The 15,180-nt window shown below is 37.2% G+C and overlaps 1 protein-coding gene across 8 annotated transcripts in view; it reads left to right on the top strand.

The window, feature by feature from the left end:
* The window catches only part of SOX5 (SRY-box transcription factor 5), a 1,032,593-nt gene that overhangs the window by 812,351 nt on the left and 205,062 nt on the right, over positions 1 to 15,180 (top strand). For all 8 annotated transcript variants that reach the window (XM_073020544.1, XM_073020543.1, XM_073020542.1 and 5 more), the window contains 2 exons: positions 8,344 to 8,516; positions 14,221 to 14,289. In XM_073020544.1, the coding sequence (XP_072876645.1) occupies positions 8,344 to 8,516; positions 14,221 to 14,289 (242 nt within the window). The remainder of the gene's footprint in view (positions 1 to 8,343; positions 8,517 to 14,220; positions 14,290 to 15,180) is intronic.

Raw genomic sequence — 15,180 nt, 5'->3', positions numbered from 1 at the left:
GAGAAGGTCTGCCTTTTCTCTTTCACTGGATAAGAATGCTGCTGAAAGAAGCTTCCCTTATACATTTAGACTAACTTAGTTTTTATTCATTTTATTTTCAGTTTATTCAACAAAGGCTGTTGTCTGTCTTGCCATGTGGTAGCTCTGGAGATATAATGGTAGCAAATACCATTAGTATTTAGTAGACAGATTCCTGCCCTCCTAGAGCTTATAGCTTAGTAGTAGTTCTTCATCAGGCGGAATATTAAAAGGCAACACAATGAATGATTTTCAGATGTTTCAAGTGGAATACCAGTTGAAAGTGACATTTCCATAAAAAAATTAAACCAAGTAAAGTCTTATTCAAATTGTAACACTAGTAGTCTGACAAACGCAAATAATAAAACAAACAAAACACCTTTGCGCGGTGGCTCAAGCCTGTAATCCCAGCACTTTGGGAGGCCGAGACGGGCGGATCACGAGGTCAGGAGATCGAGACCATCCTGGCTAACACGGTGAAACCCCGTCTCTACTAAAAAATACAAAAAAAAACTAGCCGGGCGAGGTGGCGGGCGTCTGTAGTCCCAGCTACTCGGGAGGCTGAGGCAGGAGAATGGCGTGAACCCGGGAGGCGGAGTTTGCTGTGAGCCGAGATCCGGCCACTGCACTCCAGCCTGGGTGACAGAGCGAGACTCCGTCTCAAAAAAAAAAAGAATTAAAACAAAAAACAAAAAAAAAAAAACACCTTTGCAAAGATTTTCACTTTGAAACAAAGAATTAAATTTTTGGTAAGTTTTTTGAAGGAAGAAACGTAATTAGTTTACTTTTAGCTCTAAACTTCTAGGACATTTTTTTCTAAAGTGAGTTTACTTTTACTTTTCCTTTATTTGGACAATAGTTCCCAATGGTTTACTTTGATTTTTATGATTTGATTTCAAGCCATTTATCTATTTCATTTGGGTGGAGTAAAACAATATTGGGGAAATAGTAATTTTTGTGTATTTTTTCTTATTATTTCTATGTTTTTGAGATCATCTTTAATTCAACCCTGATGAAGGTTATTCTTGTGCATAAAATTGTACAGTATCAGCTAACCAAGGACTTTTCTTTGTTCTTAAGTTTATTTATTTTATTCATTCAACAAGTGGTCATAAATCTATATAAAGGTATCCACTATGTGTTAGACATTATTCTGTAGATGCTAGAAATACAGTGTTGAGCAAAACAAATTATAATAGTATCCTGTTATCATAAAGCTTATACTCTACTGGGAGATACAATAAATAAATAACTATATCAATAAGAATATAACATATAATGCTAACTACTATAGTATAAAAATTGGGTGATGTGATAGAAAGTAAGTTGTGATTGCTTTTATAATTCCAGTGGTCCGCGAAGGCCCTCCGAGGAGCTGGCCTTTAAGTTATTACCTTGGATAAATTTGATTGTATTTGTTTTGTTTTTATCTTTTTCATTTAAATTTAAGCTATCTGAAGGCATGCATTCTTTTCTGGCTTGTACTGGTAGTATCCTCAACACTTAAAAACAGTATGAGGCACATGGGAGCTGCCCTGTGAACATATGCTGAATGAAGTAAAGAAAAAAGTCAGTCACTTAAAAAGGGTGATTTTGCTCCACTAGGGGAAATTTGACAATGTCTGGAGACATTCTGGGGCATTATAACTAGGAGTGAGGGTCCCACTTGCATCTAGAAGATAGAGGCAAGACAACTCCCTATGAAAATTGTCTGGCCTAAATGTCAACTGTGCTGAGGTTGAGAAACCAGGATCTGGGGGAAGAGTTTTCTGAGAGTAACAGTTAACATTGAAAGGTCCTATGGTGGGAGCAAGTTTGCATATTGGTATTAGAGTAACTCAAAGAATCATATTGACAAAAGAGAAAACAGGAAGAGATGATGCCAGGGAAGAAGGCAAGGGACACACCATTCTGGGCTTCGTAAGGGTAGGAGTTTGCATTTTATTCCATGTGCAGAATAAGATTTTGAAACAGTTTTATACAGACATGTGACATGACTTGATTTACCTTTCTCAGCAGATAACTATGAACGTTTGTTTGGAGAATGGATTTTAGTAAGGAAACAAGTAGAAATAGAGACAATGGCTAGAAAGCAATTGTTGTAGTACAGGCAAGAGATGATAGTGGCCTGGATTAAGGAGTAATAGTGGAAACGAGATACAGAGACTAATTTATAATATGTTCTAGGGTTGATAAATTTCCAATGAATTATGTAGGGAAGATGAGGTAGACAAAAAAATGAACACCTGGATTTTGACCAAGCAATGTATTGATGGTGTATTAGTCCATTTTCACACTGCTAATAAAGACATACCCGTGACTGGGCAATTTGCAAAAGAAAGAGATTTAATGGACTTACAGTTCCATATGGCTGTGGAGGCCTCACAGTCATGGCGAAAAGTGAAAGGCACTAAACATGACGGCAGACAAGAGACAAGAACTAGTGCAGGGAAACTCCCCTTTATAAAATCATCAAATCTTGTGCGACTTATTCACTATCATGAGAATAGCGTGGAAAAGACCCACCCCCATGATTAAATTACCTCCCACCAGGTCTCACCCACAACACATGGGAATTGTGGTAGCTAAATTCAAGATGAGATTTGGGTGGGGACACAGCCAAACCGTATGAGATCATGATGTCTTTTGCTGAGCTGGCGATGACTGAAGCTGGTTCCTTTCCCTCATGACTTTGTCTCATTATATTAAGGAATCTGACATGTGCTGCTTCTGTGGAATACAGAAGTATAAATGACTGCCATGCTTGCAGTTTTTAGGCAGCAGGAAGACTGAAACAATATTTTTGTGTCTTACTTCAGTTATCTTTCATTCGAAGGGGACTGGAGCAGGACTAACATAGATTAAAAACATACAAGAATGCAAATAACTGAAACATGAAAATAAATTACTATCAGTCACACACAAGTGAACTCATGGCATTAGCTATCTGACTCAGATGGAACAAGTTCATATATACATGACTGTGTCTCCATAGGGTTATACATTATATAGACACACACATATGTAAGTTATGACTCTTACAAACCTGAATGTAGGTGAATAAAGAGTAGCTCCTTTTTGGTGAGAGACCTCTGGAGTATTCCAAGGATCTAGTTAATATTCCTTTCAATTTTTTAAAGCCAAGGATGTCTTGTGACTCTTGCTACTTTCTCTGTTGTTCAGAGACCACTTACTAAGTCCTCTCTGAACACCTGGGGATGACCATGAAGAACATGATAATTTAGAGATGAAGCCGTGGGATGGACTTCTTCATCTCAGTTTAGTACTTTTGTAAAAATGGGGAAGATTTCTTTTGCAAAAGCTTATTTTTTTGGCTCAACTCTCTTAAGCCAAAACTAGAATTCCTATGCATGTTTAAATTTGAGAATGGTTTAAAGGGAAGAGGCTTTATTCTTTATGTCATTCATTAAACAGTGTTAGATGATTTGCTATATGCAATACATATGCTATTTGCCATTACCTATAGTAGGTAATGAGGATAGAAAAGTCCATCATTTACAGTTGTTGCTAATGCAGCTACTTCTCCTGATTTTGGGAGAAAAATGTGAACATAAGATAATACAATGCAACGATTCAATACTATAATAAAGATCTACACATATGCTGTGTAGATTCCCAAAGAAGAGAACAACTGTTATCCGTGGAAATCAGGAAAAGAGCCACAAAAAACAAGATGCATGAGCTGGAACATGAAGAATGAATGTTTAGGGAGAGACTAGCCCAGGCAAGGCACTTGTTAAGGATGGCATCTGCAAGTGCTCAGAGTGTTGGTGGTGGGGTAATGTTAGAACATTCAGTGTGGCTAGAATTTAGGATGCACAGAGCAAGTGGGAAGATTAGGTAATACTTTGAAGGACCTCATTAATTCATAAAAATGACTTGACAATTTTTTCTGAAGCCAATTGGGAGCAATTGGAGGTCTTTAAACAGGGGAAGTGACAGGACTAGACTTTGACATGACGTGACTTTGTTATCTAGGAAGGTAACTTTGGTACCAGTTTTAGAGGATAGGTTTGTACAGAGATCAATTGATGGCAGGAAGTTCTATTTTCAAAGTTCTATTTTAAAAATTTGCTACAAAAATTCATGAAAAAAGATGACAAGAATGGCAGTGAAGATAGAGAAGGGAGGCTGGAACAAGAGCTCTCTCTAAGTCAGTACAACAGTGTTTATGTTATCACTTGCTTAAAAGGCATTGTTATGGGTTGAACTATCCACCTTCCCCTACCCACCAACCCTAATTCATATGTTGAAGTCCTCATGCGTAGAACATCAGAATATGAACATATTTGGAGATAGGATCTTTACAAAGGGAATTAAATTAAAATGAATTTATTATGGTGGGTCCTAACCCAAGATGACTGGTATCCTTATAAGAAGAGGAAATTTGGACATGGGTATGTAGAGATCGAGATGATGTGAACACATATGGAGAAGACAGACATCTACAAGCCAAGGAGGGAGGCCTGGAACAGATCAACCCTGCTGACAACTTAATCTTAGACTTCTAGCATCCAGAACTGTAAGGCAATTTCTGTCTTTTAAACCACCCAGTCTGTGGTACTTTGTTATGGCAGCCCTGGCAAACTAATACAGAAATATTATTGTATATGCTTAAATCTGTGTTATCAAGGATAAGACACACAAAAATTAATAATAGTGGTTACCTTTGAAGGGGCAGTGTTGGGAGCAGATCTTTTACTATACACCTTTATCATCATTATTTACTAATATGAACATAATAATATTGAAACATACAATTTTAATTAAAGGAAAAACAAACCTATGTTGAGGAAAAATTACTGTGATTGATTAATATCAATGCAGGGATGGGTAGTTGAGAAGGAAATTGAAGATATTAATATTTTAGAATGCTGATTGGTGATAATGCTTTAAAATTATAGGAAAATGGTGAGTTTCACTTTGTGCATGTTGAATTTTATGACTGAGATACACCCTCAGAAATACCCCATTCTGCATCTAAAAATAAGCTAATAGGACTGGGGGACAATCTTAGGTTGGCATGTACCTTATTATTTCATTGACTATGAAACTATGTATTTTAGAACTCAAGAGGTTAAAGTATGCTAAGCATTGTTGAAATATAGTGCTTAGAGGTTGAAGTATGTTAGTTCAAGGCCAGAAAAGGTAAAGAATGGGACTGGACTAGGGACGATATGGGCATTTATGGGTGGCAAAAGAGGAGTCAGTGAAAAAGATTGAGAAGAAAAGTTAGTTAAGTAGGAGTTGAAATGGAATGAAATCGTGTCTAGGAAGTCATGTGAGAATGCTTAAGATGCAGCAAGATGGGCTGAAGGTTCAAAAAGTTTGATATGAATATGGACTATAAAATTAGAAATTTTGTTTCAAATTTGAAATCTTATTTATATCTTTATGACTAAGTGAAAACAAACAAATAATTGTGTTAATCTTTCACATACTTAATGACAAAATGATATTTGTTAATTCTCATCACCAAATATATACAGTTGACCCTTGAGCAGCACAGGCTACAATGCCACAGGTCCACCTATATGTGGATTTTTTTCCCAGCCAAACAAAGATCCAAAATACAGTATTCATGGAATGTGAAACCCACCTATGCAGAGGGCTAACTTAAGTGGGTTGTACAGGACCAACTGTAGGTGTTGAGTATGTGCTGATTTGCTTAAGCTTTTAAATTATACTTCTGCATGTTGAGGTGAAATAAGTTTTTTCTGAGTATGGAAGTAATGTAATGATAACCATTGTGGAAAATTTTCTAAATACAAAAATATGAATCCCAGCACTTTGAGAGACCAAGGCGGGTGGATCATGGGGTCAAGAGTTCAAGATCAGCCTGGCCAGCATGGTGAAATCCCGTCTCTACTAAAAATACAAAAATATTAGCTGGGCATTGTGGCGTGCGCCTGTAATCCCAGCTACTCGAGAGGCTGAGGTAGGAGAATTGCTTGACACCTGGAGGCGGAGGTTGCAGTGAGCTGAGATTGTGCCACTGTACTCCAGCCTGGGTGACAGAAGAAGACTCTATCTCAAAAAAAAAAAAAAAAAGAATAAAAAAATTAAAATGAACTATATAATTCCACCACTTAGAAATAGCTACTGTTAATATGTAGCTAAATTTGCTTTCATATCTTAAACATAGACATATGCATGCATTGAGTGACTATACACATTTCATTTCTCTCCAACTGCTTTTAAACCTAGCTTTATATCATAAACTAGATCCCACATCATTAAATTTTCTTCAAAAATAATTTTTTATGGTTGTAAAATACTCTACCATGGATGACCCATAATTATTTGATTATTCTTATTTGACATTTAGGTTGTTTCTAGAATTTCTTTTAAAATAATTAGTATTTAACCCACATTTCTTAAGATATTTTTGGACTAGATTTTTTTTTTTTATGCAGTGTATCTCACTGCAACCTCAAATTCCTGGATTCACGTGATCCTCCCATCTCAGCCACCTGAGTAGCTAGGATTACAAGTGCACACCACCACGCTCAGCTAATTTTTTAGAAAAATTTTGTAGAGATGGAGTCTTGCTATGCTGTCCAGGTTGGACTTGAACTCTTGGCCTCAAGTGATCCTCCTGCCTGGGCCTTCCAAAACGTTGGAATTATAGGCGTGAGCCCCTGCACTCAGCCTTGGTCTAGATTTCTAAAAGCGGAATTATCCTTTGTAGGTTATGCGCATTCTAAGACATGATGTGTATTGCTATTCCTAGTGTTTATTCCTTGAAATGTGGTAGAAATTTACTTCTCAATGTAGGAAGATGTTTATCTTGCTAGCATATGAATATTTTCATTAAATAAATCTTCCCAAGATATAGTTATATTATTTCATATTAGAATATAATAGTCGTGTGACTATTCATAGAGTTAACGTTCATTCGTTCTGATGGAATCCAAATATCTGAGATATAATAAATTATTAGCAACACATTATTGACCACCTGCCTTGAAGAAGGATAGGCATGGATAATAAGAAAGAGCATAAGAAATGGTTACTGCCTTACTCACACATTTTCTTTTCTGAATATTTGTTCTCTAGGCTATGTGTAAAATACGTTAGAACCCTTCTTTCTATTCCAAAAGGGCATATAAAAATTATAAGCTACTAACTATAGCTGCTACTTCCTCAAATAGAACACACCGTTTCAGCCTAAATGGTAGGGTTAAGAAGGGTGACTGAGTTATAACAGATCCTTCTATCTATATATGTATACAGGTGGCAAATGCAGTAGTAAACCAGTGCATAGTGTCTTACGTTTGAAGTGAAAATTGTAATTAAAGAAGGTGTTCTTTCCTACTGGTAGTACTTTATCATAGGGGCCTTGTCTATCTTGTGAGTTCTAAAAGAACAATTAAAAGTGATACTGTTTCTGTTACAGTGAACCACACACATTTCCCTTATATTAAATATACATTTTAACTTAATAAGATTGCTTGGCATGTTTTAAATATCTTGAGTGTAATATGTATTTTAAATGATTACCACAACTTCTCCAAATCTTGGATTTATGTATTAGCTTACATGACCATAATGTGATGCTAATTTGCCAACCACATTATCTCATGATTGCTGTATTTGTGTTCTCAAACTTAAGTATTTGCTCAGTTAACTATATTTTATTTTTGAAGATAGACTCTGAATTGGCATATGGGGAATACAGTCTAAATCTTGATTATCTAAATAGATGTTTGCTCTCTTTTAACATAGAATTTCTTAGTTCTGAATCTTTAACTTTTTTTTTAAAGAAAGGGAGAATCATATCACTAATATGAATGCTTTGAACTCTTAATAACTATGGCTATTAGTTTTTTATGTCTTTGTCTTGCCTCTTTAATTAGATGAAAAGCTATAGTACTTAAGGCCAAGAACTGTACTTTGGACATCTTTTTATTTCCAGCAGGCCCTAGCATAGAACATTAAAAACTAGACGGTCAGCCAACATTTTTAAAATATTTACTTATAAAGTAAAAGTTAAAAAAAACTATAGATTATTACTGGTCATAAATGTAAAAACATTCAAAATGTTTGGTCATTCTGGTATTTTGTTAGAAGCCCAATGTGCTATCTATTGTGCCAGAGACCCAGGTTCATTGTGGTATTTTGTTATGGGCAAATTGCCATCACTTTTTACTGTTGCGTGAAAATGTAAAGCAAGGTAGGTAGTGTTTTTGTGTTTATTGAACTTTATATTTGGACTAGCTCTGTATACAACAGAGCCATGCTCATTGAAATCATTACTTTTTCTCATGCATTTTGTCTGTTTTATTGCCATGTGATTTGTAGGGACTCCCGAGAGCTTAGCTGAGAAAGAACGGCAACTCATGGGCATGATCAACCAGCTGACCAGCCTACGAGAGCAGCTGTTGGCTGCCCACGATGAGCAGAAGAAACTAGCTGCCTCTCAGATTGAGAAACAGCGTCAGCAAATGGAGCTGGCCAAGCAGCAACAAGAACAGGTGAGTAAGAACTTAGCGATGCAATCAAACTCCTCAGACATTGTTTTGCCTGCTACTTTGCCTGTCACTGTCCTAGGCACACAACAATGAATAAGAGTACCTTCCACCTCCCTCGTTAAATAAATTAAAAGGCCCAAAACAAAACAAAAACCCAGCCACAGACAAAATCCAGATTTTAAGATGCTTATTAACTACTTTGGTGGTAAGGAGTGCAGGAGTAATTTTAATCAAGGTCAATTCTGATAAACCGTGAGAAAACTATCATAAAAGAACCATGGAGAGTCAAGAGAACATTTTCAACAAGAAACATTTTGAAAGAATTCATGAGAGAGCTGACATTTGAGATATGCTTTGAAGACCTTGTGGGCTTCAACAAGTAAAGTGAGTTTTCAGCTGGGGGCAGGAAGTTCAGTTACAAGGTCATTATGATACTTTAAATTATAAAGAGTGAGAAGCTAAATTAGTCAGGGTAATGACCATGGACAAAGAGATGAAAGGAATAAACAGGTGGAAGAGTTATGGTTAGTAGAGTTCTTTGAGTAGACAAAAGGGAAAGAAAGGGAAAGTGTTGAGCCTAGTAATAGGGAGGTTGAGAATGCCATCACCAGAAACAGAGGAAGTCAGAAGAGCAAGTTTGGAAAAGAGAGTGGTTTTATGATGTTGAATTAGAGCTGCTGTCAGGGTTTCCAGTTGGAGGTACGTGAGAGACAGCTAGAAACACCAATCAGCACGTTGGAAGAGAGCTCAGGTGTTTCTTAGGTTATTTACAGAGAAATGGTGGTTTAAACTCTACTGGAGGAGATAACATTCATTCATTTATTTGACAAATAGTAATCTAGTGCTTCTTATGTGCCAGGCACTGTACTAATTACTGACGAAGCCCCTAAATTTTAGTGGAAAGAAAGAGACATATAAAGGAACAGATAAATTAACAAAATGATATTAAATAGTGATAAATAATTTGAAAAAATATAAACAGAGTAATAAGATAAAAGTGGATTGCTATGACAAGGCAATGCTCCTTAGATTGGGCGGCTAGATCTTTCTGAAGCTTTGGCAGTTGAGCTCAGATGTAAATGACATACAAAAGGCAGCCATGTTAATATCGGGGACAGGAGTGTTTTATTCAGAGATGTGGCAGGCTTATAGGCCTTAATTTATAGTGGTAATATCACAAGAAAGCAGAAAGGAACTAAGGGTAGATCCTTGGGAGATACTGGCTTATATAGCTGGCAGAGAAAGGAAAATGAACATACGCAGAAAGAATCAGATATGGAAGTGGGGCCAGGAGTGCAATGTCATAGGAAACAAAATGGAGATTTTTAAGGAGAGATATAGGGAGCATGTTAAATGCTACAGAAAAGTAGTCATTCTAATATGAAATTGAAACTACTAGATTTTTCATTTTGATTCTCATTCTTGGCCTTGAAGAGTAAGACTTCTATAGTGTTTTAGTAGCCGAAATCAGACAATAAAAACTGGAAAATACATAGTAGAAAAATGGAGGCAATGCCTATGAACTATTAGTTAAAAAAAAATTGGTAGTAAATAGAAGGTAAGATAGAGGGGAGGTGACACAGTTTCAGCTTATAGATAAGTATGGCCCTCTTTTTCATGGCTAAGTCCTTTTCCTGTTCTATGTTCTGGGCATAGTCCATTCACCACCCCAAGTGGAGGATGGCCACTATTTAATATTTGTGTGTCTACACATCCCTGCAAAACCGTCTAAACATCTTTCATAGTATAAGCTAGCAGGATTGAATGGCATGAAGAAATACTCAGTTTATGTTTGAGGAGCTCCTTTTTTCTACCCTCTTATTTCCATTCTACTCTTCTCTATTTGGTGGTTTATGTCTGTTAAAAGATGTTAGTTTTATTTTTAATGAAATGCCTCATCACTTTCATTAAAGATATATTTGGCTTGCTTTTGGATACGGCCCATATGCCTCTTGCTTTATCCCTATGAGAAAAGAGTTCAGAATGCTTGCCTGTAACAGCATAAAAAAAACACTACTCTTTTCTTATCCTTAACTCTCAATCTTTCAGTCAACTGAATTCTGGAGAATCCTAGGAGCCTCTGAAAATGTAGCTTGGCTGGGGATATTTTTTGTAAATAATCCCTATTTGCTTTGATGGGTCTGAGGGCACACATGTCCTGAAAGATCTAAGCAATGACTGATGGAGAGGAAGTTTCTTTCTTATCTCTTTCAGATTCTAGCCCATCCCTGAATATTATAAAAGGAATCTAGAATCCTTTGATTCTAATACTTTCCCAAGACCTCTGACATTCTCCTTGGAACTTTACAAACCCCTAGGTTCTTCAAGAATTTCTCTCCTGTGTTGGAGAGACGTCCTGCTGTGCTGCCTCTACAGCCTGAGAGAAGATCCCTGGTGATAGCTACAGGTCATGTTTCTAGAGCCCATTCAGCTCTCCCAGCGCTTCTCTACCATACATAGCAGGCATGCACAGTTACCACTCTGTGGTGGCAGATCTTTTCATGAAGGGCATTTAATATTTATTCTTTAAGAGTCAGGACAGGTTCATCTTCTCCTGCAAAGTCTTTTTCTGACACTCCTCCCAGCACTCCCTACTGAGTGTAGAATGTCTCCATTCTGTGCATTCTAATACTGCTGGTATAGCTGTTACAAAAGCTAAAGGACCTGTTTACTGACAAGCCTTTCCCTCAGATTCTGAGCTCCATTCCACATTCATCTATTAGATAAATATTCATTGACCACCAATTTGGTGCCAGGTTTTGTTCTAGTTAGTGGGAGTAGAGTAGGGGGATAAAACAGACAAAAATCCCTTGTGTACTGAAATCTAACTGGGAGGGGTAGACAATAAATAAACCAGTAAACTATATGTTGATAAGTATTATGTTGAAAAATTAAGCAGGGCATTGGGGATGAGGGTATTATCTATGGGAATATGTTCTTTTAAAATGGGTGCTCAGGGAAGACTTTATTGACTGAGAACATTTGAGCAGAAACCTATAGGAGGTGTGGGAGTGAGCCATGGGGCTGTCTAGGCAGAGTATTCGAAATGTAAGTGCAAAGGCCCAGAAGCAGGAGTATCCTTGGGAGGCAGGAACATCCTTGGTGTGTACAAGAGGCAGTTAGGAATGCAATGTGGCAAGCATGAGGGTGAAAGGGGAGGAGGTGAAATCAGAGAGGTAGCACGAGGCCAAAACATATAGGGCCTTGCAGGCATTATATTCACACTGGCTTTTTGCTGAGTGAGAGAGAAGTGTTTTGGAAAGATGAATAGCATGACATGACATATATATACACACACATATATATTTATATATTTTCTATATATATAAACCATATGTATATTTATATGTTTTATATATATATATATATATATAGGTTTTTTTGTCTTTTGGGGGACAGAGTCTCACACTGTCACCTAGGCTGGAGTGCAATGGCATGATCTCGGCTCACTGCAACCTCCGCCTCCTGGGTTCAAGAGATTCTGCCTCAGCCTCCTGAGTAGCTAGGATTACAGACACCCTCCACCATGCCTGGCTCATTTTTCATATTTTCAGTAGAGACGGGGCTTCACTATATTGGCCAGGCTGGTCTCGATCCCCTGACCTTGCCCACCTCAGCCTCTCAAAGTGGACTCATATTTTAAAAAGTACTCTCAGGATGCTGGTCTGTGATTGACTATAGGAAGCAGGAGCAAAAAGCAATTGAAATATTGATATGTGGCAGGAAGGAACTAGACTTAATGAGAAAGGTAATCTTCCTTCTACTGTCTCTTTTACCACTTCCTTCAGAAAAAAAAAAAAAATTGTGGGTCGGGCACGGTGGCTCACGCCTGTAGTCCCAGCACTTTAGGAGGCTGAGGTGAGTGGATCACCTGAGGTCAGAGTTCAAGACCAGCCTGGCCACCATGGTGAAACCCTGTCTCTAGTAAAAGTACAAAAAAATTAACCAAGCATGGTGGTGGATGCCTGTAATCCCAGCTACTCGGGAGGCTGAGGCAGGAGAATTGCTTGAACCCAGGAAGCGGAGGTTGCAGTGAGCCGAGATCACACCATTGCACTCTAGCCTGGGCAACAAGAGCAAAACTCTGTCTCAAAAAAAAAAAAGAAAAGAAAAAAGAAATAAAAAAATGTATTTTTTTTACTATATTCCAAAGATAAAATTAAAGCATTAAAATAATTATAATTATATCAACATCCATAGGGAAATACATTTTTTTGTGCAGCCATGTAGACTCATCGTTATCACATGGGTTCTTTTATTCATGGTGATGTGTGAGTTTTTTCCTGAGTTTTTGACTTTTGGGTATAGAGGTTAAGATATTTTTAAAAAAATAAAAATATTAGTGACTATTACTTGATGAGAATGGGATCTAGAACTTATTTATAAGAGACTGATAAGTTTCAAGATGTTAGAAGTTACATCCTATCCCATGTGATGAAATATTTGCAATTTTCATTTCATCCATTCATGCATTCTTATCAGATATCCATTCAGCATTGCTTTTATAATGGACTTGCTGAGAACAGTGGGTAAAATATACATGGCCTCTACCCTCACTGAATTTATGCACTTCTCCCTAGGAGACAGAAATATGTTAATAGCAAATAGATAAACAAATATAAAGTCATCGCATGGGCGTAATATTAAGTAAATGTAGAAGGTGTCATAAATGCAAATAACAGTGGGAGTTGGAAGTGATTGTCCTGTTCTCTAAGTTAGGAAATACTTAAGATGACTATATGGAAGGCTAAATCTCAAATTTAGGTTGGGGCTTGTTGAACTTGAGGTGCCTTTGAATAAGTCTCTCAATAAATGGACATGATGCTTAAAACAAAGGTCTAGACCAGAGAAGCAAATTTAGAAGCACTTGGCTTACATATGGAAGTAAGTACGAAGGAAAACAGAGTCTAAAATTGAGTCTCAGAGAATTATAACATTTAATGTCTGGAAAGAGCCATTAAAGGTGACTAAGAAGGAGAAGACATGAGAGGCAAAGATGAAACCAGGGAAGTATGATGATGTCACAGAAGCCAACAGATAAAGTTCATGATCGGGGAAAGCATTTGAGTGTTGAATTCTAATGAGAGGTCAAAAGGTGACGACTGAAAAACGCTTCAGAATTTTAAAATAATGGATGTGATTGGCAACCTTCTTAGGAATCATTTTGGTAGAGACATGGAAGCAGAAACCACAGTAGTATGCATTGAGTTGGTGGTTAGGAGTTTGTGAGAGGCAGTCATAAGAAAATTATTTACCTACAAACAAAAAAATACAAAAACTTTACTAATAAATACAGTGTCTTGCAATACTTTGTGCTACTCTGAACTCCTGTCTTAAACCTCCTCCTCCCCATTTGTGAAGCACTCTGTCATAGTGAAAGGCTGAAAATGTCAGAAGCAGCACCTTTCTTAATATATCACCAGAAAGAGGAATGTTTGAAAATCAGACATTTCTTTCTGGGATTGATCACTGACTGTCCTAGTATCTTAGTCTTCATTTGTTTTAGGCCAAAAGAAACATAACTGTTCCTAAAGACTAAATATCTTCCTTGATCTTAGGATGGATTGTGGAAAATTTCAGAGCACAGACACATCTATTTTCATCATCTTAATCAGTGTCAAATCAAACTTTGTGAAACAGAACATTAGTAACTTCCCTCCCGGACTCCAATATACTTGTAAATTTCTCATGTGCAATTTCTTCACAGATTGCAAGACAACAGCAGCAGCTTCTGCAGCAACAACACAAAATCAATTTGCTCCAGCAACAGATCCAGGTCAGAAATCATAATTTCAATATACTTACAATTTTAAAAAAATATTTTCTGTTTCTTATCCTTAAATATCTAACTGAAATGACCTCCAAAATAAAATGACTTCCAGGCTAATTCATGACATAGCACCTCCTCTGCCATGCGAATCTTTCAAATGGTGTCTGTCAGTCACAGGCCCTACTGTGTCAGGGAGCTTCAATATAAGCAAGCTAACAGTTATTTTCATCTTATGCTGAGAAGAAATTATTGTAGATAAAAGTTTCATTTTATCTATATTTTAATGTTAAATTGTGTCTGTAAGAGTTCTTAACTGAGTAGGTGCAGGGAACCAAAGCAGAAAGGTACCTAGGTTTTCAGTTAGAGAAGTAGTGCCAGAGAGAACTTTATTATTGTATGCCGGAGAGCCATGTGTGATAAAGGTGGAACACAGGGATGGTAATAATTTGGTGTTGAAGTTGATTTACCTGTGGTTTTGCCTGGAGAAAACAAGCCTGAAGGCTGTAGGACCTCCATATTTTCGTTATTTGGAAATTTGCAATGATAAGGAGCATCAATACAGGAGGCAGCAGCTGTATTGGTAACAAAGAGAAAAAATGTTTCCAGTGATGTCTTGTTTCCACCACTTGCTAGTGTCATAAACTTTGACAAAAGTTCAGCTTTGTTTCCCTTCTGACAGTTTGCTTTCTCAACAGCACTTACTTCATATAGAGATTTTTGAGGATTAAAGGAAATCATGGAAAAAGAGCCTTAGCATAGTGTTAGGGCACATAGTAAGTGCTCAGTACTCACTTGCTGTTACTATCAAGGAACCTAATTGGTGGAGCTGTGAATCCAACCCCATGTAACATCATCCATCTGCAGGCAACTGTCAGCTTTGCAGTATGCTAATCTGGA

Source organism: Chlorocebus sabaeus, chromosome 11 (assembly GCF_047675955.1).
Source record: "Chlorocebus sabaeus isolate Y175 chromosome 11, mChlSab1.0.hap1, whole genome shotgun sequence".
Taxonomy (NCBI): Eukaryota; Metazoa; Chordata; class Mammalia; order Primates; family Cercopithecidae; genus Chlorocebus; species Chlorocebus sabaeus.
This window is presented reverse-complemented; position numbering and strand designations above follow the sequence as displayed.